At 37.9% G+C, this 26,574-nt stretch overlaps 1 protein-coding gene across 1 annotated transcript in view; it reads right to left on the reverse strand.

Moving 5' to 3' along the window:
• The window catches only part of SEMA5A (semaphorin 5A), a 232,028-nt gene that overhangs the window by 60,521 nt on the left and 144,933 nt on the right, over positions 1-26,574 (reverse strand). Inside the window, exons 13-15 of the mRNA XM_069853480.1 lie at positions 24,390-24,571; positions 22,139-22,282; positions 13,615-13,762 (exon numbers count right to left, since the gene is read on the reverse strand). Coding sequence (XP_069709581.1) covers positions 13,615-13,762; positions 22,139-22,282; positions 24,390-24,571 — 474 coding nt within the window. The remainder of the gene's footprint in view (positions 1-13,614; positions 13,763-22,138; positions 22,283-24,389; positions 24,572-26,574) is intronic.

The raw sequence follows: 26,574 nt of genomic DNA on the forward strand, positions 1-26,574 counted from the left end.
AGTTTTCACAATGGAAGGTGTCCAACAAGGTCTGTGCTGGGACCTATGTGGTTAAACATATTCAAAAGCATGGGAAGTATTCTAATATATAAAATGCTGTCTAGTTTCAGGAAAATGCTCTGAAGTGTTATTGCAGGGGAAAAGGAAAAGGGTAAATATCCAGTTACTAAAGCTCACACTCTATATCAGGCTGGTACTGCAGGCAGAATGCAGTTCTAAGAACTTATTTTATCAATAGATTTCTCCAAAATAATCAAGAGTGCCTACCTTATGAAATGCAAAAATTAATAGTTCATTTTCATCTCTATTTGTCTGACTATTTTAGGAAAAACTTAAAATGACTTTAGCAAAGAAAAGTACTTATTCCTAAATCTTGCACTCTCATGATTTAAATTTTCCTTTCTTTTCCACATTCAACCCTACTTGCCTTTCACAACACAGGAAACTCTTCTCAAACATATTATTCCTCCTATGAACTTTAAGGCAACATAAGTTAGATTTTCTTGCTGTTTTGGGACTACCATGGAAAGTCATATTTGACTTTATATTTTGAGCATCTCATATTGCTCTACTTCTACAGCTTTACTTAGAAAACTAACCAGTAAATACAATACCAATCATTCTGAAAATAAAAGAAGTGAAAACATTTCCCTAACTGAAGACATCAAATGAGACTGCAGTCTTTACTTTTTTTTTCCCCCAAATTACATTTATATGATCCCCAGCAAGGTTTTTGATGGATTAATCCCTATAATCCATCATTTGCTTTTTTTTCTTTCACGCTGTGCAATGAATCATTTTCATACTTCATACTAAATTGCTGATGCTAGATTTCACTATATGTCTAATATTTCTTTTACCCCTCCATTTCAGAAGAAGATTATATGCACTGATATCACTTATTTTTTCTAAGTACTTTAAAGCTTCTTTAACAAAATATTCTTGCTGCCAAGTTATCTCACACAAATGCTTCAATATGTGAATGGGGATTCTGGATCAGCTTTTCAGTAAGGAATAGGACACATAAATTAACTATTTTTAATAGGGAGCTTAGTGGATTTGTGAAGAGGGTTATGTGCTCCTATGTGAAGACATATAGAATAATTCTGTTTTTTTGAACAACTGCCTGAAAAAATTTGAAACTTCTACTGAATCTCTTTTCATGCTTTAAATAGGGTGAACATACTTCATTTCAGATTAAAGCAGGATTATAGGTCTTGGTTTTCCAGACAGAGCAACAGCCAGATACGCTCTCAAGACTTATGCTAGTTGATGTTATTCAAGGCTATGAAAAGATTTGGTTAAACCAGGCAACACTGAGAGATGTGGAGTCTATCGACTAACTCATGTTTTTCACAGAGCTTGTGTTGACTGGGATGGGTAGAGAATAACCTCAGCTGAAGCAAATGAAATTTTTGGTAGTAAGAGGTACATGCAAAGCAGGAGGACATTACTAGAACAGTAAATTGACAGAGCCACACAACTGAGCTCCCATGTTGCAGATCTGAGCTGTATACCATGTTCACTCAAGTGCTGAGATGTAAATGGACTTTTATAAATAATCTTGAAATCTGCCACTACTTTCATAAATAGCCTTCATGTACTAAAAATGGGGTTGCTTGTGAGTAAAGGTGCAATCATACAGAAGAGTGCCATGTTGAGCACGATGCAGAGCTACATAACAGTCTCATATCTGATCTGGAACCTGGTAATCCATCCTGCATAATTTGCAAATTAGCTGTAGTGCCATAAGATCTAGGGGGACATTTAAATTTCCCCTTCCTCTCTAACCTACCACAGAAATGAGAGGTTCAAGTACTATCTCTGGCGCTACCTGCTTGTCCTCAATACTTGTGTGATCTCCTAGCTGGCATATTGTGGAAGGAAAGCCCAGCCATCTGCACAGCGGGATGATGTGCACAAAGAGCTGTCAATGAGGGTACCTTGAGCTAAGGGCCATGAAAGCATTTAAGATCTCCTGGTACTGCCTTATACTGCAGAAATGTTTTCAATTGGGAGATTAATATGCCAAGCTGTAACTTAAAAGTTTTTTCATGCATCATAAGGGAATCAACAGAGTTTCATCAGATTGTACCAGCTACGGTCCTAGTCAACTCCTATTAATTAAAAAATGATGCCCCAGCATGGTACAATGCGGGCAAGAATAGGGTTGCCTGATACTATTTTCAACAAAAAGCAAAATCCTACCACACCCTAATAAAATTTAAAATTGCTATAATGCTCTGAGACTAAGTAAAAAAAAAATCTGGCAGATAAATATAGTTAATTTGGATGGAGTTCCATTTAATTGCACTCTGATGGCTAAGGAGTGCTGCCAGTTAGCTCAGCTAACAAATTAGTCTTGCACTCTTCAACAGTTGCTGCAGTAGTGAAGCTATAATGGCAATAGCACATATTACTTATTCAACATTCATCCATCCCTCAATTACTGAGGTCGAAGTGAATAACACCGAAAACAACCTCTGCTTTATGTTAACCATCAGGTCTACATGTGAGCACACCATTTGCTATAAAATGTGTAAACACAATTAGTATGCTTGCAGTGTAGTATTTTAATTACACTGGATAAATGGATAAATCTAAAAGGAACAAAATCAAAATTTTGTTGTATATTTTTTGCTAATTTGTTGTATGCTGATCACTTTAAAATGTGATTTATTATGCTACTTAAAACGGGTTTTTTTCTGTTATAATTCTAGTTCATCCTGGTATCCTGTACCATTTTAGTTGGTGGAGGTGTGGGGGCTTTATTCTTAAGATTTAAGCCTTAACTATTTCCTGCAACAAGTTACATAATTTAACAATGACCTAGATAGAAATTAACTCCCTTTATTTGTTTCCTATTTCCTTAAAATTCAGTATATTACAATACAGAATGCACTGAAAACCCAGTGTTTCCTCTCTAAACTTTTAATTAATTTATATACTAGTCCTTCATACACCAGAACCCTGCTTACTCTGGTTCATCAAAATCCCAATCTTTTGTTTACCCTTTGGACATTTTCTAGAGCTCAGCTCACTTCCACCACTTGCCGTATCCTTTAAGAAAAGTAAGCATGGCTACAGAATGATTTTATGTAACAGCTCTATCATGTTTCTGATGTCATTTTCACTGTCATGCTTCATGCACCTTTTTTTCCCATTTTGATTGCAATTACACAGTGACTCAAGGTTGTTACCAAACTGCTGATTGTAAAACTAAGGTTTTCGCATATTTACAAAGATATATCTTTATAACAGAAGAGACTGAAAATCTGTAGATGAAATCATAATGAGATTCCATTAGTTCAGTCATTGATCCAATGGTGTCAAATGAATTCAGCTTCAAAAGAAGGTCAGCTTTGAAGATAGCAGTGGTGAAGAAACCATATTACTTGCAATATGTGAACCAACATGTGTGATTTAAACCAGCTTCAGTCCAGACTGTTACAGTCATCTCTTCTGACATTAGTTTATACGAACCCCTAGACCTCCTTTTTTGCCTATACTGGAAACACTTTCCTGAAATGTCCTAAATGCTATAACTGAACCTACATTTTTCACTGCTGCACAACTTTTCTCGTTAATAGCTAGTATCATAAGCAACTCATGCCCCAGGCTCATTCTTCTGTCTCATTCCTCACTGTACTTCACAGAGAGAGTAAGGGTTATTTTCAGTTTAATGTTAACGCCACGGCTTTGCCATTATGATACAACTTAATTCATTTCCATTACTTCATCCCTCAAAGAGATCTAGTGCCACCTATACGACATGCAAATCAACTTTTGTATTAATGATGCCCAAAAACTTCAGGTTGTTAGCAAATGTAATCCAAATTAGTTTGCCAAAATTACTAAGAAACTTCTAAGATCCACCTAAAGTCATTCCTTTAGGAAATGTAGAGTAGCCTCCAATAATCTGATATTTCCCTTTCCAGGACAATACACTGGCATGTCCAGTTAGCTTTATTAATCTTTTAACACCTTCCAGTTAGTATATCACTTTAATGTTGACACTTTTTTTTTGAAACACAGAATCACAAATCTAGTAGCAGCAGCTTTGAGGCTGCTCCATTGCCTATTATCTTCTTGAAGAACAACACCCCCAGATATAGGAAATCAGGCAGGGAAGGGAAGAGACCAGCGTGGCTGAATCGAGACCTGCAGATCAAACTGAAGAGCAAGAGGGAACTGCACAGGCAGTGCAAGCAGGGACAGGGAACCTGGGAACCTGGGAAGAGTCTAGGGAAGCTGCCCGGTTGTGTAGGGATGAGGTCAGGAAGGCCAAGGCGCAGCTGGAGCTGAACTTGGCAAGGGAAGTGAAGACCAACAAGAAGGGCTTCTACAGGTATGTCAATCAGAAAAGAAGGATTAAAGAAAGCGTACCTCCACTGATGGATGAACATGGTGACATTGTATCAACAGATGAGGATAAGGCTGGTGCACTCAACAACATTTTTGGCTCAGCCTTCACTGACAACTGCTCTCCTCACCACTCCTGGGTTATGGGACAACAAGATGGGGACCAGGAGGGTAAAGCCCCCCTACTTTTTATTTACATCTGGATTATTTTTACCCTAAAGTTGCTTAGCATTTTGAAAATTAGAGACCAGGTGAAACAATTCATCTCTATGTACATCAATTCTTATTTCTTCTTGAATCTAGATACGAGGCTTGCTAACTTTTCTTATTCTTTCTAAAATTAAAGCAAAACAAACCAAAAATATATTAAACACAGCTCTAGTCTATCCATCATTTCAGGAGAGAGATTACTTTGTTCTTCCTTTTTTCTTACAAATAAGTGGCCAGTAGAAGTCTGTTGCATTTACCTGTATAAATTGGGGCATTTCTGTAGTGTAGTAATTACTATCACCAACTGTCATATTTTGTGCTTTCAGGGGCAAAGAAGGATTATTCTGCATGTGCAAAACTGTCTACATGTTGTTTATTTTATTTCTTACTTTCTTTTTGGCACCTGAGACTGGTTTTAGCTGAAGACAGGGCTCTTACTGGGCTGAGCTAGGACTCTGAGACAGTACAAAAAAGACTAGATGGGCCACTAGGTGGCTATCTGGTGTATCCTACTCCCATGATTGCTAGATTAAGGATAGGAGAAACATCCTCCCAAAATAGATTAGTAGAAACATTGGGTGCTACATCTGTTGTTCTTATTTTGGCTTTAATTTCCCCAAAATAAATTTCAATTACCACAAAATTACCCATTCCCTGAGTCTGCTGAAATGTCTCTCTAATTTTTTTTACAGTTCTTGCTATTTAAGTTAGTTCTGATTTCATGGAAATACTACTTATGTATGAAACAAAGCTCCACTATATATGCTAAATAGATCCATAAACTCTGGAACTAATGAAGCCTTATTTCCTGTAAGTTTATATGTCAATTGTTTTAAGTTTTCCTTCCCTCATTTCCCCTTCCCATATCTCCTGTTAGTAGGACTTAACATTCCTTCTGCTAAAAATTAAAAGACATGCAGTGGCTAGTCAAAAGCTACACACGTGTTAACATGTATATTCATTGACCAGCACCTGATGCCACCTGGACCAAATAAAGGACTCAGCTGTAACTCTGTCTCTCATGGTGGGAACTAGTTTAGAGTTTTGTCCTCTATTGGGCCTCTGTTTTTCATGCAATTTGTTCCTATTCTACATTGGCATCTACAACTCCCCTCCAATCAAACCAGTTGTAAAGGGAGAGTGGGTTCCTTACTTATGGGCAGAAGGGTACAAATATCTGACAAAATACAATATGAACTTGTAAGCCTTATTACTTGGTGAAACAAAGCTAAAATCAAGCCACCTACTTTTTACTTTGATTTTTAGTGTTCAATGACAGAGCTATAGGTTACTTTCCAGAGACAATCAAATGTTCTAGTTTCACAGCAATGAAAAAAATCTCAGGCTGGATGAAACACGAGTCCCCAGGAAATATCTTCCAGGTTCAGGATCAGTCATTAACTCATTCCAAAATTAGTACAGCACAAAATGTCAGCATCCAACCTCCTTTCTTCTTAAATATCTTTCTCCTTTTTCATTCATATTCAAAAACACAGCTGAGTCAAAGGGGAGTGAAAGTTCATGTCTCGTAATGCTGAGCCCTTGAGCCCAACACTCTGCTTGTTGAGCCCAGAATGAGGGATGTGTCAGACACTTTTGCTTGCTTTGTTACCACATGCAGTATGATCACAATTCAAACAGAGATCCTCGTATAGCTCTATATGTGCTGTCAGCTATTACATCTAAAAATAACTAAGACTACACCTACAGCTTGAGAGCCACTGAAAACTGCAACAAATAGCAAGAGCTTTGACAGGATACACTCTAGTGAACTTGGTATTTTTTGAAATTGTGGGAGAAAGTAGATGTAGCATTTCAGGTCTCCTATCTGTCCAATAAAATCCTCTAAGTGGATGAAAAAACCTAGCAGTCACCTGACTTAGAAGGACACGTTGGTTGTTCTGTATATCCAAAGCCCTGAGAAAGCTTGTGTACAGTTACAGTAAAATTTGTTTCCTATGATTTTTGAACTAAGATTTAGACTTCTCAATTGAACATACACCATCTGTATCTCAGGTACATACATGTCCAAGGCAAAGATCTGAAAGAGATTTTAAAACAACTGGCATTGGTCCACAAAAGAAGTTACCACATATGAATTGGAAGTCCCTGAAATAGCTTGTCATAAGAACCTCAGAATAGCACTGCTGTCAGTATCAATTGTCAAAGACTGAACTAAATTGTTTGAAGTCAAGTAGTGGCAGTTTTCCAGCAGCTGAAGACTTATTTCTCAGCTTTAAATTATTTTTAAAATTTCATGCTTCTCAAAATATGGATGCTTCACATTGTTCTGTTTTAAGCAGGAAAGCAAACAATTTGCAGCTTAGCCTCTTTCTTTTTTGCAAAATGAAATAAATCAAACAACAAAATGATCACTAGATGTGTAGCTAAAGACTACCCTTAAACATCACACATTTAGATATACATGCATATAAGTCCAACCGGTTTATATTTCACATTTACCTTGACTACACACGTCAATTTGATAATTCATTTTACTGACAAAGCTAAGCACTGTATGTACCATTAATGGTTTTCTATTCACATTTTCTGAAACTATTTCTTCTGATTTTTATTTGTTTTGTTTTACCCTCTTTAATTATTTGGCATTGCTAACAGTTGTCATAGCATATGCTACATCAAAGACAGGCTCCATTTCGGTAAACTTTTAAAACATATGAAAAACATCTAATATTAAATGGAGTTTACGTTACAAACAGAGAAAAGGATTGGAAAAGGAAATGAGCATGAAGTAGAAACGTGTCATATAAAGAGTATAATTTTTTGTACCTCATGCTTGTGAGATTATGCTTTCTGGTTTTGCAACAGATGATACATTATTTTATTTTTCTTTAACTCAAAGAGGTCAAATGGAAGCTTAAAAAATAACCATAAAAAGCATAACAATCTTCTTTTCTGGTCCCTTTTCTCTAGACTAGGAATTTGGAGCTAGGTTTATGGATGAAAAATATTTTAAAACCAGACTCTGTCCTTTCTGATGGATAACGTACATCTGAAAAGCTTCTGTCTTCAAATTCCCTTTAAAAACTTAATGATAAAGAAAAATTCTGACATTTGTTTTTCCAAGGCACGTTTTTTTCATCTTTTGCCATAACAGAAACTTTAGAATACAGATAGGTTTTCTTCCCAAAGTTTTGTGTTCAGCACATTTCTGGAACATTGAAATAATAGTAAGAAAATATAAATTCAATATTAGCTATTATTTCTAAGAAGCAAACACAAGTCCTGTTTTTTTTTACTCCACAGCAAAATCCAAAATGTGTTGGATGTTATATGGAAAGTATATACACTTTACCAGCCTCCCATTATAAAAACTAAAATGAATGCATATGCTACCACAATTCAAATGAGGACACAGACAAAAATAGGTAAAGCGTGTCACTCAGCTTGAGCCTCAAACTACATTTCTTATTCTAGCAATAATTCTTAAAAAAAGATATTTTTTATTACTGGCCTGAGGCAAATTCAACTGAGATTATGCTTCTCGGGGGAAAAGAAGCATTTCCTGAAACAAATGTACAACTTATCTGAGTGCGCTGTAAAATCTGAAGATATTTGTCCTCTGAGTCATATTAGCACAGTCCACAGAATTCCACAGTTCCTTCTCTACAGCCTGTATCACCTGAATACATAAGAATAATACTTCTTTTGTGATCCCCTTAAGCTTTCTATTACCAGATTTTAGCTGCTCTTATATTTGGCTGTGATAGTCCTATCTATTATTTGACAATTCCAAGCATCCTTTACTAACTTCCATTAACATAAGGACTTTCGCAGGTCTTTATGCCTTCAGATTTCTATTTCAAGCTTCTTCATTTTGACCTTTAGGAGTCTCTGTGGTCTAATTCTCCCATATTGTAATGAATTATGGTTTTCTATACTCAGTGTAAATGCTTTTACTCCTAAGTCTCTGGTCATTTATTTCTATGTATTGAATGCACTTCAGTGAGAGACACATCTTTAAACTATCTTCACAGTTTTCACTCTTTGAAATATTTATATACCTTAAAAGATTTATTATTATTTTCATTATTATTTTATAAGAAGCTAAGTTTGCAATAATTGTAGAGAACTCTTCAGTAAGTCTTGGTAAAAAATATTCAAGAGTCTTGGTTGTTTTCTTCTGTAGGAAAGTTAAAGCTAGGGAACCAACTGATGAGAAACATGTGAAAAGCAAAACACAGGCAGTAGCCACCTGCTGTGATATTACAGATTAGGAGCAATACAAACAAACTAAAGGGAAAGAAAACTCCTCAGTAAAAAATATGTGGTGTAAGTCATTAAGGGAACACAGACAACAGCCATTAATATTGTATAACCTGTGAAATGAGAACAGCTAAATAGATTAGGATTGGCTATACTGCAGTCTCACAGTCTGGTTGCATATTGGAAAACAGAAGAGGTAGGTTTTCCTATGACATAAAATCTGGTCCCCTGATACTGCTGGCAAGCAAGCTGTAAGACTTCCTTTCTTAAGCCTTATGAAAACAGTTGCTGTTGTTTTTCTCTCATGACCCTTCATTTGAAAAGCAGTTCTAAAAACAAAGAACTAGCATAGTTGAGAGGGGTCCCAAGACAGCATTTATTCAACCTGACAGTTCAGACGCATCAAAAATTTCATTTCAAGATGAAATGAAGCCTAACATACTTATTATCTTCTTAAATTATCTGTTCTCCAGTCTTCTAGCTACACATTTTTCTTTCGCACTTTTTACTAACACAAATCTTGACTTTACAGACCACAGACTCTGAACTATACAGTTGCAGAAGACCTATTGCAAGTTATGACATTCAAACACTGTGAAAGTTTTCCAGAGTTCATCCTCAGTGAAGGTAAATAAGAAATGTGAAGAGTCTCCTCTTAGATTAAAACTATCATTTGATAGTTAAAAGAAAGAACTGGTCATTTAAAATACTTCAGTCTATTTTCAGCTATGTCTTTAATTCATTTGCTGGAAGTATGGCTAAGAACATCTTTTATACCAGATCTGATATCCAGTAGACAGGGTAGATTACTACCACTTTCATTGCAAATTTTCCTAGAATATTTAGCTTTCCAAGTGCTCTGAGATACTCAAAATAGATGGCTTTAAACCCAGATTAAATCCATTAAATATATTTCACCACCTAAGTTTAGTATCAGTACAACTAGTAAAGATGACAAATTAGTTGTAAAAAGGCACAATAATTTATTCACTTTAGTAAAAATCTACTAATATTAATTGTTTTGAAGGATATATACCTACAACAATAAAAACAAAAATGTGGTTGAAGCAGGAGAACATCTGATAAATAAACCATTTTTGATACTTCTGCTGCTCATTCATTAAGATTTTACTGATATAAATATTTGATCCAATGAGCAATTACAAGAAGACATAAAAATATTACAGATTGCTCTTTCCAGATGGCAGGAAATAAGGCAGGGAAGGGAAGAGACCAGCGTGGCTGAATCGAGATCTGCAGATCAAACTGAAGAGCAAGAGGGAACTGCACAGGCAGTGCAAGCAGGGACAGGGAACCTGGGAAGAGTCTAGGGAAGCTGCCTGATAGTGTAGGGATGAGGTCAGGTAGGCCAAGGCGCAGCTGGAGCTGAACTTGGCAAGGGAAGTGAAGACCAACAAGAAGGGCTTCTACAGGTATGTCAATCAGAAAAGGAAGGTTAAAGAAAGTGTACATCCACTGATGGATGAAAATAGTGAACTTGTATCAAAAGACAAGGAGAAGTCTGGTGTACTCAACAATATTTTTGGCTCAGCCTTCACTGACGACTGCTCTCCTCACCACTCCTGGGTCACGGGACAACAAGATGGGGACCACGGGGGGTAAAGCCCCTCCCACTGTAAGGGAGGTTCAGGTTTGTGACCACCTGAGGAACCTGAACATATATAAGTCTATGAGACCTGATTAGACGCATCCCAGACTCCTGAGGGAATTGGTTGATGTTGTGGCCAAGCCACTGGCTATGATAATTGAAAAGTCATGGCAGTCAGGAGAAGTCCCTGGTGACTGGAAGAAGGGTAACATGCCCATTTTTAAACAGGGTAGAAAAGATGACCCTGGGAACTATCAACCTCTCAGCCTCAGTTCTGTGCCTGGGAAGATCATGGAACAGATCCTCCTAGAAGCTATGATATAGCAAATGGAGGTGATTAGAGGCAGCCAGCATGGCTTCACCAAGAGCATGCCCTGCCTGACCAACCTAGTGGCTTTCTATGATGGGATAACCACATCAGTGGACATGGGAAAACCAGTGATTGATTTATCTAGACTGGGGGATGATGTGATTGAGAGCAGCCCTGCTGAGAAGGACTTTGGAGATGCTGATTGAAGAGAAGCTTGACATGAGCCAGCAATGTGCACTTGCAGCCCAGAAGGCCAACTGTATCCCTGGCTGCATCGAAAGGACTGTGGCCAGCAGGTCAAGGGAGGTGATTCTGCCCCTCTACTTCACTCTTGTGAGACCTCAACATAAGAAGGATATGTAGGTGTTGGAACGGGTCCAGAGGAGGGCTACAATGATGATCAGAGGGCTGGAGCACCTCCCATATGAGGACAGGCTGAGACAGTTGGGGTTGTTCAGCCTGGAGAAGAAAAGGCTCCAAGGAGACCTTATAGTGACCTTCCAGTACCTGAAGGAAGCATACAAGGAACCGGGGAGGGACTTTCTAGAAAGGCATGTAGTGATAGGACAAGGGGGAATGGCTTTAAATTGGAGAGGGGCAGATTTAGATTAGACATTAGGAGGAAATTCTTCACAATGAGGGTGGTGAGGCACTGACACAGGTTGCCCAGGGAAGTTGTGGCTGCATCATCCCTGGAGGTGCTCAAGGCCAGGTTGGACGGGGCCTTGAGTAGCCTGATCTAGTGGGAGGTGTCCCTGCCCATGGCAGGCGGGTTGGAACTAGATGATTTTTAAGGTCCTTTCCAACTCAAATCATTCTATGATTCTATGATACCTTCATTAATAAAACAAGCTCTTAGAAGAAATAAAGTACTTTCTTCTCCAAGTACACTTATTGACAAGGTCCTACTATGGCTGCAAAACATTTGACTCAAGACCAGTAACTTCAAGATTCAAATTCACTGAAGCTTAAGAGCAACACAGACTTTATACCCGTGTCCTTCGTCTTGCAAGAACACTAGAGTTTCTGGAGGATTCCTGTCTTAGGCTGATTTCTATTGGTACCTAAGTATTAGCTAGACAACTATGTACTCCAAAGCTAAGCGTCTCTTTTAAACCATCAACACAATAATTTACTAATTAATGAAAGGTCCCAAAATATTTCCATCGCTGAACGGGTAACTGTTTTGTGACACAGCAGAGATAAGATGCTAAGACTGGTAATAAGTTAGAAAACTAGTAACATTAATCTCAAATCAGTCATAATTAAGAAATTTTTACACTAAATGTTTTCCTACTTTCCTCATAGAGCTTCCTTAGAAAATTAAAGCTACATATTTTTCATTTTAGACCATGAGAAGATTGATTCTGTGCAAGACAAAATATTCCTTTATTTCACAAATATTAGTATGGGGTAAACAGGAATGACAGAGACAGAAAACGTGGTATAATTCTAAGTTACTTATTAGGTTACTTCTTAAAGTCCAGCAGAAGACAAGAAAAAAAATCTGCTGGATGTTTTCAATCTACTGAAAATGCAATCCTATTGCTGGGATAAATGTTAAAAAGAGAACAAATCCTGGGGAAATGCAGAAAACCTTAAAATTAGAAAAAGGTAATAAATGATCATCCCTTATTTAGTATTGAATTACTGCCAGCCTAATAGACCACAGATGATGATGACAAACCTCAGAATTAAGCTTACTCTCTAAAATGAAAGCATGTAAAAATTGGTTTAATATGTGGAAAAAAATTTAATTTTTCTTCTACTTCTTTAGCATTCTGGAACAAAATTGAGTACATTAGCATGCAACACTAGGCCTGTCCATTAAGCACAACATGGCTAAAACCAAACTCTCATTTTACCTTTCAGCTGCGCTGATTCTTGGTCACTGGGGAGACTAGCACCACCATCTGTCATTCAACAGTAGAATCTGTGTGCTGCAGTTTTAGACACATCAGATTTTCGCATAGGTTACGCTTTCTACATACCCCCTTCAGTGACAATCCACCACTAGAATACAAACTATGATGAAACAGCACCCCAAGGTTCATCTGCTATTCATCTACACTTTCTAAGACTTTTCTTCAGCTTCTCATTGCCCTGCAACAATATCCTTTCCCCTGGCTTTGATAGTATTATCCATTCAGGAATACTCACATCAAGGTCATCTTCCCAGTGTACTGCAATGAACGTGTCACCCTGCTCTCTACACGGCTCTGATACATTCCTCTTCTTCACCCATATATTACTATGCATAATCTCATTCACCTTCAAGAAAGCAATGTCCCATTTTGATGTTCCTATCAGATGAAACTTAGGACCTATATTTGTTCAGACATTAAAAAAAGCCCCTATATGTTTCCCCATGTGTTTCTCTTCCTAAACTGAGTGTCCATAAAGCACTTCTAGTCATTCAGAATTGTCCCACTCTAGCTGCCATGCTAAGTATACTATTGCTGTTCAAGCTTACTTCAGCACTTCCATATATTCACTTATTGGGTTCTTATGTATTTTTGAACTTATCTTTTTCTGTGCTGTATAGGACTTGATACACTATGAGTCCTGGGCTCATAGCAATAGTTCCTATGCACTCTGGCAATAAAGATAAAAGCAACCACAAACCTGCCAAGGACACACCCACACGTGCACAAACTTTGCCTTAGGAAGCTCATATTCCAGGTGATATTGTGAAAAAAATCTGAATTATATGTATAGAAATACAGAAGACTGATAAACTCTGTGAATTTAGCACAGATGAACACAGAGACAAACACGTTCTGAAGATTCGTGTTAGGGGTAGTGCATACAGATATATAGATGCCATATGGACATAGAGACATCCATGGAATACAGACATAGATATTTGCTGAAGCGAAAGCTGAGAATTACTTACCACGCTGCAGCCAGGACAGTCAGGACCATTCTCACATGTCCTACGCCGTGCCTGGATACCTCCTCCACACTGAGCAGTGCAGCGCTCCCACGGACCCCAGCCTGTCCAAAACACATGAGGGGGGCACAACAAATGCTCATTGCAGTACCTGTGAGAAGAAGCAAACAAAAGAATCTATTAACTGGCAAGACAACACCTCCCCAAACGTCCTCATTCGCATTACTCAGGTTAATGTTTGCACAAGGAAATATTTTATACAAAGGGCCCCTCTCTATTCATAAAGAACTGAACTAACAGTTGTCACATTGCACAGAGTGTTTGAACAGTTGAGGGTCTTTTTAGGCTGCAATCACGTGGCTGAAGTATTTGTTTGTTTTATTCAATGCCTTCATATAACCCATGCAATACAACCATGCATGAGAACACATAAGCAAGGTTGACAACTACTTTATTAAAAGCAGGTGTGGCTATACATCTGGGGCAGAAGTGAGTCAACCAAATGGAAAGCAACCATTTACGCAGGCAGTCTTTTATCAGTCTCCAGCTAAGCATTGATTAGCATCTCTAAGCATCTCTCTCTTCTTCAGAGAAGTAAACTTGTTTTTTGTTTTCCACAGTGTCTCCACTTTGTGGGGAAAATAAAAGCTAAAAGATTGATTCTATACATAAAGAACTGTACTGTTTTCATAATGTTATTACTTTATCTTTTAAAGTGTGTTTTTAGCTATTACAGTCTTTGAATGATTCCTCAGTGGACTGCAAACTGATTCACAGGCCTACTAGGTTCTTGAGGGAAGCAGAAATATTTTACTACTGAATTGTGATTATTGTAACAAGACATTCAGATATGTAAGAGCGTCCCAACTTCTAGCGACTTTTTCATTTTTTGTAAAAATTTAAGATTCCTTATTTTTGAGCATGTCACTGAATAACTCTAGCCATAGCATATGCTGCTTAGTAAGGTCACTCTACACAGAATCACTAGGTTGGAAAAGACCCACAGGATCATCGAGTCCAGCCATTCCTATCAATCACTAAACCATGCCCCTCAGCACCCAATCCACCTGTCTTTTAAATGCCTCCAGGGATGGTGACTCAACCACCTCCCTGGGCAGCCTGTTCCAGTGTCCAACAAACCTCTCTATGAAATTTTTTTTTCCGATGTCCAGCCTGAACCTCCCCTGGCGGAGCTTGAGGCCATTCCCCCTTGTCCTGTCCCCTGTCACTTGGGAGAAGAGGCCAGCTCCCTCCTCTCTACAACCTCCTTTCAGGTAGTTATAGAGAGCAATAAGGTCTCCCCTCAGCCTCCTCTTCTCCAGGCTAAACAACCCCAGTTCCCTCAGCTGCTCCTCGTAAGACCTGCTCTCCAGCCCCTTCACCAGCTTCATCACTCTTCTCTGGACGCGCTCCAGAGGTCCAAATGATTTAGTTCACCAGCAAGCATGACTGGGGCTCTTAAAGAGACCATGCAGTTATTTCAGATAAAGCAAAGCCACAATGGATATTCACAAAACAGATGACCCTGAAGGAGTGCTCTTATATTTCAAGAATAATACGGGTGAGTGGGGTCTTTTTCCAACTACTGACTGCCCTAAACAAACAAATGAATGTTACAATATATGGTCATTTTTCACACTAGTCTTGCAAAGTCCTCTGTCTTCTTTCCGTTCTGACAAGTCTCCATCACTATGCACCTCCTGCAATGAAAAGTGACTCTAATACTTCAGTAATTAGTTTTCTACAAAAAAGGAAAAGACAATATAAACTCTCATAATTTTCAACAAGAATAACCATAACCACATTCTTTATTAAGAAAGCCCCAAGATCCTCAAGCTCTAATTCTTCATTACCAAGGAATGTGCATGTTCAGAATTTCAAGGGGAAAAAAATACTGTTTGTGTATGTTATATAAAACAGTAAGTTTATCACATATGCTGGACATTGTGATTCAGAATTTGTCCCTTGGTCTGAGCAACTCCACAAACATTTAAAAGGTTGGAGTAAATGGGGGAGTGACATTTAGTTTGGTGTTTCTGTATAGTTAAGGAGACTATTAATAGCTTATATTGACCTTGTCTACTGCTTACTAGTAAACTGAGGGAAAAATAATCCCAAATACTCAATATTTTTCAATCTGCTATCTCAGAATTATTCCGTGCGTGATTTGGGCAAATGTTTTTAAACAGCAGATTGTACATAAACTATCTTTTTTTCCTCCTGCATGCTCAATATTGAAATTCACAATTTGTATTACGCTATCTCTAAAGATGCAGAGGAATGTTATGTGCCTGGATATTGTTCCCCCAAAAGTCAAACAGTTGCACACATTCTTTGCCACATGCAGTCATTTATGTGAATGTTTGTGACAGTTGTCTCTGTGATCATTTGCTGTATCCAATGAAACATAGATGTAACATCACCATTCCTTTAGTCAAATGAATACGTATTTTGCATAATTTCATTAGTTCTTAATGGGGATGTCCTAAGTTAATTTGGGATACATACACAGGATAAAGCAAGTCTGCCATGAAGTTGACAATTACCGATATTTAGACACGCAAAAAGTAAAAATAAAGGTGGGACTCGTCTCGCCTTAAAATATAGGAATGTACAGTAATAAATGAAGTGATCATTTAAAACTGAGCAACAGTTCATGGTAAGAAGCACCCCTTTTAAAACATGATTTATGTCACCTTAAAGAAAACATCTAATGTAGGTCACGTAAATACAGCCCTCAAATATACCAATTGCTCTCCACTGACTATAAAGGCTGTGTGGGAGACAGATGTCTGAGTTCCAATTTCAGCCAATAGAAATTTTGTCAATAGAAGCTATGGAGATTAAAATGATTGCTTTGACCCAATTTAGAAATATAGAGTAGAAGGAGACAAACTGTTCTCCACAGCCTGTATTGACTAGATTTCTACAGACTATAGTGGAATTTCAGACACCTGTCTCAGGCATAATCAGTCACATTTTATAGACACTTGAAGTTAGGTGTGACAAATCTTGCTTAGATCATATTCTTGACACTATACGTTGCCTCTTTTAGTGTCAATGTGCCCTATCATCTGTTTGCTCACTTAACTGGAAGACAGAAGAGAAACCTAACAACTGACTCAGTAAGACCTTCAAAGACTGGCAAATTCTGTTAACCAGTACTATTTAAAGATGCAGTTGAAACTACAAGATGAAACTCAAAAAGAGTCCTAAAATGCTAATGCAAGCTACTTAACTTCATTTTAAAAAAAAAATAAATTAAAACCAGATGTGAGTGGCAATTTTTCTTTGTTTCCAGGAAAAGTTAAAAAATGCAATGCAACACACAGGTAGAATCTTATTTTTATTCCAGCCAGCCAGGCTGTAAAAACATCAGGTATGTTTTCACAGCTAGAGACATCCCTGCAATTGATCTTTGAGAGCTGTGCTACAGCATGGGGCTTTGAGCCAAGTTTTATTATATCTCTTCTTGGCTGCATTTCAAGTCACTCTGTAACCCTTTTTCCCCTTTTGCTCTTTCTTCCCTTCTTAATTTTGTTCTCAGGACCCACAGGGCTAACATTCTACAGCGATTCAACAAAGCATGCAACGCAAGAAACTTGAATCTTTGAAACCACTGCCCTTCTCCCCTAATCTAACTCCAGTGAGGTCAGAAGGGACAATAGCCTAGAGAAATGTGGGTTTTGCACAGTGACCCTGCCCGTTTCCCCTTGCAGTGAATCCAAGTTCAAATGCCCTAATAAGGGAATTGTCATACTGGGGGAAAGGAGAACATCCTTTGTCCGGTTGTGTTTACAATCACCAGTTCTTACAGTAATTTTTTAAATTTTTACTCCAAGCACTCCCAGTACAACTGGAATTACTATTCTTGTCCTTATCCTTTTGTAAAACATCAATTTATTTCAGTGTTGTCATGCAGTGCTGAGTACCACTGGCTAACTGTTTGACAGTTACAAACGCGCCTTTTTTATTCCACAGAAAGATGCGATTTAATTTAAATACATGGTTCTTAATTTTGAACTATATTATACTAGCACGTATCTAAGAAAAACAAGCTAACCTTCATCACTGTCTGCCCATTCCTATGCAATACAATGTCATGCAGTAGGCACTTGTGATTACCACTTGGTGGCTTACTGGGAAGCATAGCCTACACTGAGGTTGATGGGAATGGTGGATTCTTTTCATTGAAGGCAGACACATGATGCATATCCATGCCTTACTGGACTGACATTGCTGAACTAACAGAAATTCCCACACAGGAGACTGTGGAAGGTGGTGGGGGCCAGGGCATGTGTTCCCAGGGGCATCTGTGGAAGAAGGGGAAGCAGAGAAATCAAGGAGGATAGGAGCACACACTTCCCAGCAGACACAACAGCCATGGGAGTCCAAGCAAATTCAAAGCCTCATGGTGTTTGATCTGCACTGCTGAAAGGGACTGGACTTGTTCACACTGCTCAGAAACAAGCAGTGTTACACAGAGCTGGCACTTAACTCTCAGCAGTTCCTTCTTCTCATGGAAACAAGCCCAAAAGCCCATGATTATGTACCCCCAAAATGTGACAATATGTATTGCTTCTAATCTTCTTATACATTCCAAAATGTTGAGGCCTTTTAAATGCATTTGCAGCCAGTTTATTTTTCTACTTCTGATTTGCCACATTTTTTTCTTTCTTTTTTTTCCTATGTAATAGAAGATAACTGCATTCACTAATAACAATGTATTCTTATTCTAATGCCCCTCATTTCCTCATTTCTGCACAGAGAGGAGGGAGACCAGTGGCCTTAGTGAACCCATATCTACAGCATATTTCATAGAAAGGACAAGACAAGCATTTTCATTCAGTGAAAAAGTCAAGTCAGGAAACTATAGGCTCTATAAACTAAAACGTAGAGAAATTTCCAGCAGTTTTGGTGACTATTTCTCCCAGGAAAACCAGAAAATTTTAAGACCCTAAGGAATTCATCAGGATGATTTCCATCTGGAGTCTTAACTACAAAATAATGTATCTGATTAGCAAATTTTGGTAAAATATTCTTTTTACTCCCCCTCCATATTCTGTTTAAATGCACATCAGCTGCACTTTTGACCTGTTTCTACAAGGTGAATTGACTTTGTAATATGAGTCTTTGCTGCTATCTCTGAAGTGGTTTCCACCTCCAATAACCCTTTAGTGGCAGAGCATGCAACAGCATAACTTATCTGAAACACTTTAAATTGGTAAATATTGCCACTGATTTCAAAGGAACGACCAGCAAGCAAAGAGCTGCTTGATATATTAGCCATGACAGGATCACAGCTTTCATGAGTTAAAATAAGCATAACCTAGACAAACATTTAACTCTTAACACATGAACAAATACTCTCTATCTGAATATGCATTCACATCTGCAGGTGAATTTACCTCACCTATACCCTGGCTTTTCTGTGTTTGCTTTCTATAGAGTTATCCACTGGACTTCTACTGAAATCACTGTTCGTTGAAAAGATGTTTCAAAGTCTGGCACAATGCTGGCTGTGGAAATTGAATCCCATATTTTTGTCCCTGAACATGTGAAAGGAATGTGAGTATGTACTTTTATAAAGACAAGTGCACACAATGTGTAAACCAACTAATTCTAATTTTTACCAAGGCTATACATCTATTCATTTTACAAATGAGCTGGGCCATTAAGAAAGTAAAATGTTAGGCTATTTATAAGCATCGGTAGATTCAAATGAGAAAATCTGAGAAGCTTCTTATTGGTACTCTGGATATAAAACTGAAAGAAAGTTTTTTTGGAAGCTACAGCATGTGGAATGTTTCCTCCGTCTGCCCAAATGTACTGGGCCCAGTTCTCAAGAGAACTCTTTCCATTTGCTGCAGATGTAACTCCAGTGCTATTGCAGTAAAGTAGTGAATTAGGACTATATACTGACAATCCAGTGCCCTGATTGGTCAAAACTCTACAAGTTGTCAGACCCCCGAGGATGTTCATAAAACCCTAATGGATTCAACCAGCCTCACCTGGGACCTCTGCCCACACCCACGGGTCCAGGAGCTCTATTTAAGCTCTCCTAAGGACCTTCAACCCCTGCCTGAGCTGTGTGTATGAGAAGTTCTGTCCTTTGTCCCTAGCCCACCATGGAACCGCTTGGTCTAGACCTAAATGTATGGACTGGCTTCTGGCCTTGGCTGTGTTGCTGTAGACCTGCCTGGCGACCACTGAACCTGATTTTAACCCTGGACCGTGGCTTGGCTTCCTGGCTGGACCTCAGATCTGCTTTGTTGCCATATCACCTACGATCTAGACTCTTGGCTGGAGCTGGCCACCATCTCCAGGCTTGCCTCACTCCCCTGCTGAGGGTGGTGGGATGGGCCCTTGAGTTTCCCAGGACTTTTTGCTTTTTACAGCTCTGAAAATACTTGTCCAAGTACTTGGTCTAACAGTGACGAAAGTCCTGGCAAATAACTGATGTCTCATTGCTCTAGCAGCTTTACAAAAGGTATGACTAAAGTTCCAAACATATCACACCTTCTGGAATTAAATTTTAAAAGTACTGTGAAAAGAAAACAATAAAAAAGCACCTTTAAAAATATAAGCACACATCATGGCTAACTTAAAATCAAGGTAGAGGCAGGAAGGTCAGCTGTGCGCAAGCTAGTGAGGGAGAGGAAGGTGCAGCACCAGTGAGAGTGGTGGGTGTTTCAAGGAGACAGAAAACAATGATAGAAGAACTATGAGAGAAAAAGGCATCCTGCAGTAGACTCACAGGCACGTACATCCCAGATTGCTGCTGGACTGGATGAAGAGAGAAAGGACAAGCAACCTGCAGGCTACAAAAGCAAAGCAACATAAGCCCACTTCATTCAGAACTGTTACATACCAAAATTCAATCCTTCAAGGCTGCTAATATTTCAACTCATTGTAACTAGCATTTTCCATTTTGTAACTGCTTTTTTTTTAATGCACACATTGTCTTAATACTGCACATTTTCTCCTGTAAATGTGGAATTATATCTCATGGTTTTCTGCATTTCTCTAAGACTTCTTATCAGACTTTTATTTCATTTTCAACTTAAGATGAACCACGACTACATTCATAGTCCAGCACTATAACAGTCTATCCAAACTGAACTCTTTCCTTCAGTCCTTTTGTGTCCTACCCTGGACTGACCTTTTAGTTCAAGAAAATCAATAACTGTTATTCATACTGGGACAGAGCTACGTAGCTGCAGATATAATCTACATTTGGTAGTGATGCCTGTTTGGTTGGGCAACATATTTTCAAAAACCAGTTTACCAAATAACAAAATGTTCTCCTCTGTAATGAAACATTAAATAGTTGTGGCTCTGAAACTGCAAGAATTGTTCACATGTTCTGTGATACTGATCCTTTAAACTTAGCATTAGAAAGACCAGGTCCCCGAAGATATGTTAATACGTAAATGTGTGATGCAATTTCCCTTCAGTGGAATCTCTTCATCTGAAGAAATGCCAGAGTTGATGTTTAATTAAATCACTCACTGAAACTCATCATAAAGGTTACTGAATCCTGTTTTCAGGCAACAGCAATATAGGATACTAAATCATCCATACAGAAACACTGAAGTAGGCTGCAAGTGCATACTGAAAGGAAATATATCGGTGTACATTTCTTGGAACAGATCACTATAGTAGCCCAAATTCTTACACCAAAACCAGTCTTCTGCTATCTATCACAGCTTTTTGGCATGCTTTGGGAAACAGCATAATGCATCTAATTGTTGCAGTTTATCCAAATGTATTCTAGTTTGATTTTAAGAAATATTTAATTCCTGTTAAAATTCCTAACACACAACTTACAAATTAGAGGCATTAGGGTGCATGTAAAATGTATTCAGAAGCCTGAACTTTACATTCTGAGCTAGTGGCAAAATACCCTTCCTGATGCCAAAGAAGTAGATGATGAAATAAATATCTGAGCTAACTTGATCTGCTCAGGGTTTAACATAAATACAAACAATTTTAAAAACTCCTGAAATCTTACTAAAAGATATTTGAGTTCAAGTTATATTATATTTATTGAATATAAAACAAAGCCCTTGAAAATCCCTTTTATTTTATATAGATGCTTAATGCACTTAAGACAGAAAATGCAAACAGCACTAGTGACATAGTGCTGTGACCTTATTATATTTTGCTCTGAATTCCAGGATTGAGGCTGGGTGAATTACAATTCAAACATAGAGCAATCAATTTTCAAGGGGAATCAATTTTCAGGGCCTCAAGGGACAGCAGCACATTGCCTCAGCACAATTCTCTGGCACTACAAGGAGCTCCCAGCCGGCTCAGGAGGTGTGCAGCTAAGTGAAAGATGAAAGAACCACTGCAGACCCACACCAATGCTAGCAGGAATACTACTGGTGTGCAGCAGTGAAGTTAAAGAGAGAGTGAAAGGAAAAGGAAGAGAAAAAACAAGGAAGGTAAGGGAGAAAATGTCTTCTGGAATACAGCTAAGCAGAAGAAATTAAAGCAGACAGTAGAAAAAAAAGTAGCTCACCTCTCCTCACGATTCTGTCCCACACAGACACGTCCTCCATGTCGAGGGGTTGGGTTGCTGCAGGAGCGCTGACGAACTTGAAAGCCTATTCCACAAGTGGTACTACAAGGCGACCAAGAAGTCCACGGCGTCCAGCCTCCATTTCTGGTAGAATAAAAAGCTCAGGCTCTGTCATCTGTTATACATAGCGAATGGCTGATTAGGTATAACTGACAGCAGAACCTGGCCCATTAATCTTTCTGTAGAAGTCATTAACACTTCATCATGTTCCGTTTCTTAAAGAATGTTGAATTAATAAAAAGATGCTCTGACCCTTCCATATTCCATGCTTTGCAACCAGCAACTGCTATAATGACCCCATTACACAAGAACTAAAGAACAAAGATATGAACCTATTTAGTTGATTTTGGTCAGTTTATTCTGAGTAAACTTCATCTGTAAACCCCTGTATCAAAGTTCTGAAGATAATTTTTAATTACATAATATTCCAATTAATTGTGGTTTGTTTTTTTTTTTCAGGGAGATTAATATGTCAAGTTTTGCTAACTCCTCCAAAAGTGATCAAAGGAAAAAGAAATAATAAGAAAGGGTGAAAATGCATTGGTTCACAATTTCAACAGGATACTCTGATAAGGCATCAATATCTGTAATGTAACAAAAAAGCTAACAGAATTCATATGCTGTACCCTGCATTTGTGAACTTTTGGAAAGGACACTCCTCTCCCTCACCAATACATCTCAGGAAAAAATAAACTAGACAAAACATCTCGAAAGGAATTTCATACCCTGTCCTAAGCAAAAATGATGCACTTCAGTAGTTCTCAAAATCTTTTAACGGCTAGCTTGTAGTTTCCATATTGGTAGAAGACAAATAAAAATAAAGAAAAATAAAACTAAACCATGAGTTCATGAGGTTTCATTATAAAGATGCCTTATGTGATTTTGATATCACTTTTTTAACAATGAAAGCTGATTAAATCCAGTAATAAAAATGACATAAGATTATTTGAGTAATTTATCACAAATATTATCAATTTAAATTTCACTCATCTTGATATCTTGTAATTCTAAGGGATATAAGAGTTGCTAACACAGAAAAAAAGCTTCTGAAAAAAATAATCAGATATCATTCATAAAATGGACAAAAGGAAAAAAATCTGTCAGTGCAATGTCTGATCCCAGAGGTAAAATGAACAAAAATAGCTGGATATCCATGAATTCTGGGAATCAGAATAGCAGTGTTAATAAAAGTAAGATGTTAAAATAGTAGGGTAATACTGCCAATGGTAGCATGTGAATCAAGTCCCAAATCATGTTGCAAGTTCCCTTCTAAACCAGACACCAATAACTGTTGCTTGATTGTTCAGTATCTCTCAGCATGTTTCTTTTCTACCATTCTCCTGATCTGATGTTATACACTAACTACATTGTAGTGTTTTTAATAATTTCCCTAAAATTGACTGTTTCCACTTACAGAGCTTGCAGTTATCTTGTGCAGAAGGATAATCAGTTTTATTCACTAGCATGATGAGCTTCTGATGTTTAAAAAAAAAAAAAAAAGCAGAGGGAAAACCAGAAAGAATCGCTGAAGACAAGCAGAATGCACCAGTATGTAAGTTTCACCTTGCAATTAAATGATGTATAATGTTTTAAACATGAACTCATGTAGTTCAGAATATGCAGTAATCTGTGTCTCTTTGAAATGACCTGCTCTCACTGTTTTTTTTTTTCTGGGAGTGCCTGAGGAAGACAAGAGAGTGGCTGAAGTGTGGCATAGAGACTGGTAATAGATACAAATGTCCTCACACAACCAAAAGATATAATGAAAACATTTTTCCCAAGGTAGAATCGGTCAATATAACAGTGACATGAGACCTCAGAAAAGGAAAACATTTCTGATTTCCAGAAAAAAAAAAAAAAGACTTAAAGAACTGAGAAAAGGTAACATAGTTTGGATATTACCTAACATTAATTTTTCTTTTCCTTCCTGCTTTTTTGTTTAAAATAGCTGAGGACAATATTATTTGGTACACAACATTTGAAATCACTATTTGCTATCTAATGCTCACTCCCACAAAGTCCGAGAGATACTGTCTGATGTCTCAGTTTGCTGTGGACATTACGATGAGCAGTTTCATTCACAGAACAGGATCAGTGGATTGCAGCTGAGATTTCGAAGGGTAGGATCTATTCTGATTAACTTAAAAAATTTTACACCGTAAATGGTAGAATCTGAAATTGTTTTGTTTACCTGGAACAGTTGGCAATCTCCATGGTTGGTCCTTCACACAGCCAACCTCCACACTGAGGAGCAGGACTGTCACACACACGCGTCCTGCAGAGGCAGGAGCCAACACTGGGGCCATCAGTGTGTGTGCAAGGTTTCCACTGCGACCATGTTCCAAAATGCCCATCCACTGTCAGATTCCTCACCTAGAAACATACACAAGGGAAAGGCTTATCTGAGTCCTGACAGTTTCTTCATACAGCCTCTTCATTCTGCAGTACACGGAGGTTTTACCTTTTGATTGTCACATATTGACTTTCATTCAAAACAACAGTACTAACAAGTGCAGCCTAAATAGCATTTAAAGTCACTTTAGATAAAAATAGATATGTATCAGTCGTAGTCATGCATATTTTATCAAATGTGTATGAACATGACAGTTTAACATTTGCTTATGTTTTGAAATAGGAAGTACAGTTTTAGATTGTCATGAATGAACTGAACTGGTGTCTCCCTTTGCTATTTTTAATATTGTTTCATTTATCGGTGCTGAAGAAAGTATTCATTTCAGTAATAATTTGAAGATGTGAGAGATTTGATTACTGCACGAGACGTTTCCACTGTCATGCTGGGTGCTGGGTGATTCTTTCCACTGTGGTAAAAGTTCCATAATTTCACTATTAATTACATTTCTTATTATTTATTTTTCATATATATAGCCTCCCCATGGAACAGCTATGTGTATATTCTGCCAGCTACAACTGACATAACCATAATTCATCATTTCAAAATCCTCCTGACAGCTGTGTATTGAAAATAACTCATCAACCTTTGCTTATGCAGAGTATACACTGCTGTTTTTCATAAGACAACAGGCAATGCTTCTCGTTAAGTGACAAGTAAACCCATTCTCTCTTACACTGCCAGTCTAACAAATATATAATTCATAAATCAGAAATGATACGACCCCAATCCAATTAGTCCAACATGTGAAAATGTCTATAGTGCATTCTATTTCTATGCTGCACCAAAGCATCTTTATTGTTGTACCTACGATTATAAACTAAAGCTAGAGTTGTCTATGATTACCATGATTTCTATGCAGTGGCAGAGAAGTATTCATACAACTTAGCTGAAAGCTTGAGCTCAGAAGCATGTGCTGTTGGCAGATTTCTCTTTCTCAATATTTTTCCTGTTCTCCTGTAAAGATCATTTCAGTGCAGCCTCTGCCATTCCCTATGACTCACCTGCTCTGTCTCTCTATGAACTTCTCCCTTTGATAAGTGATATCAAATAATTTCATCGTAAGACTATAGGAAAGAAAAATGTACTGATGAAGGGCCTTCTTAGCCCTCATCAAAACTTATACCCATTAACCTTTCACCACCTGACAGGCTTTAAGGGGAAAATCTCGATCAAGCAGGCAACATGTCTGTACTTTCCTGGCATGCTACACTTTGCTTTCCCTCTCCACCACCCTGTTTTTGTTCCTGTTTCCTTTCAGCAGGAAAGAGTGACAAAAAAAAGGATCTCTAGTCACTTCTTCCTTCCTTATGTCCTCCAAATATCAATCCTTCTCCTGAGCCTCTCTGCACCCAGCTTGTCTCCCTGGTTTGTATCTCTGCACTCTAAGTCAAGGTCACATCCTCCGTATTTCAGTCCTTATATATGTCATAGGCTCTTAGGTTTGAGATTACTTTGTGTGGAATTCAGCAGCTTTGGAGTATTTCCCAAAGCTGCTAATGAATTCAGGTAAGATTCCACATTAAACTCTCCCTGAGTGCAATATTTTGCTATAGCTGTAAAAATAAAGCCATTTCATGTTGCACACTTATGTAAAAAAAACCCCCACTCATTTAAAAAAAAAAAAAATTCCTTGTAAAAGGTCTTTGATAATGTCAGAGAGTGTATTTTTAAATGATGGATTATAAGTGGTCCCTTGGAAAATATTTTGGCAAAACAATGAACCTTCATTACTATAAAAGATAGTGGATGAATAATAGGGATATCTAACCAGCTGTAAGAAGCTCAAAGTAGATATATGTACCACAGAATTAATTACTATCTATATTTTTGTATAATTGGTGTACTTAGGCCAGCTGAAAAAATAACCTAAAAACCAATTTGAGAATTAAATCAAAGCAAGATAGCCAAAATAACCACATTTGTCACAAATGATGTTCAAAGATCAGAGAGATGGTAACATAGA

Source organism: Phaenicophaeus curvirostris, chromosome 3 (assembly GCF_032191515.1).
Source record: "Phaenicophaeus curvirostris isolate KB17595 chromosome 3, BPBGC_Pcur_1.0, whole genome shotgun sequence".
Lineage (NCBI taxonomy): Eukaryota > Metazoa > Chordata > Aves > Cuculiformes > Cuculidae > Phaenicophaeus > Phaenicophaeus curvirostris.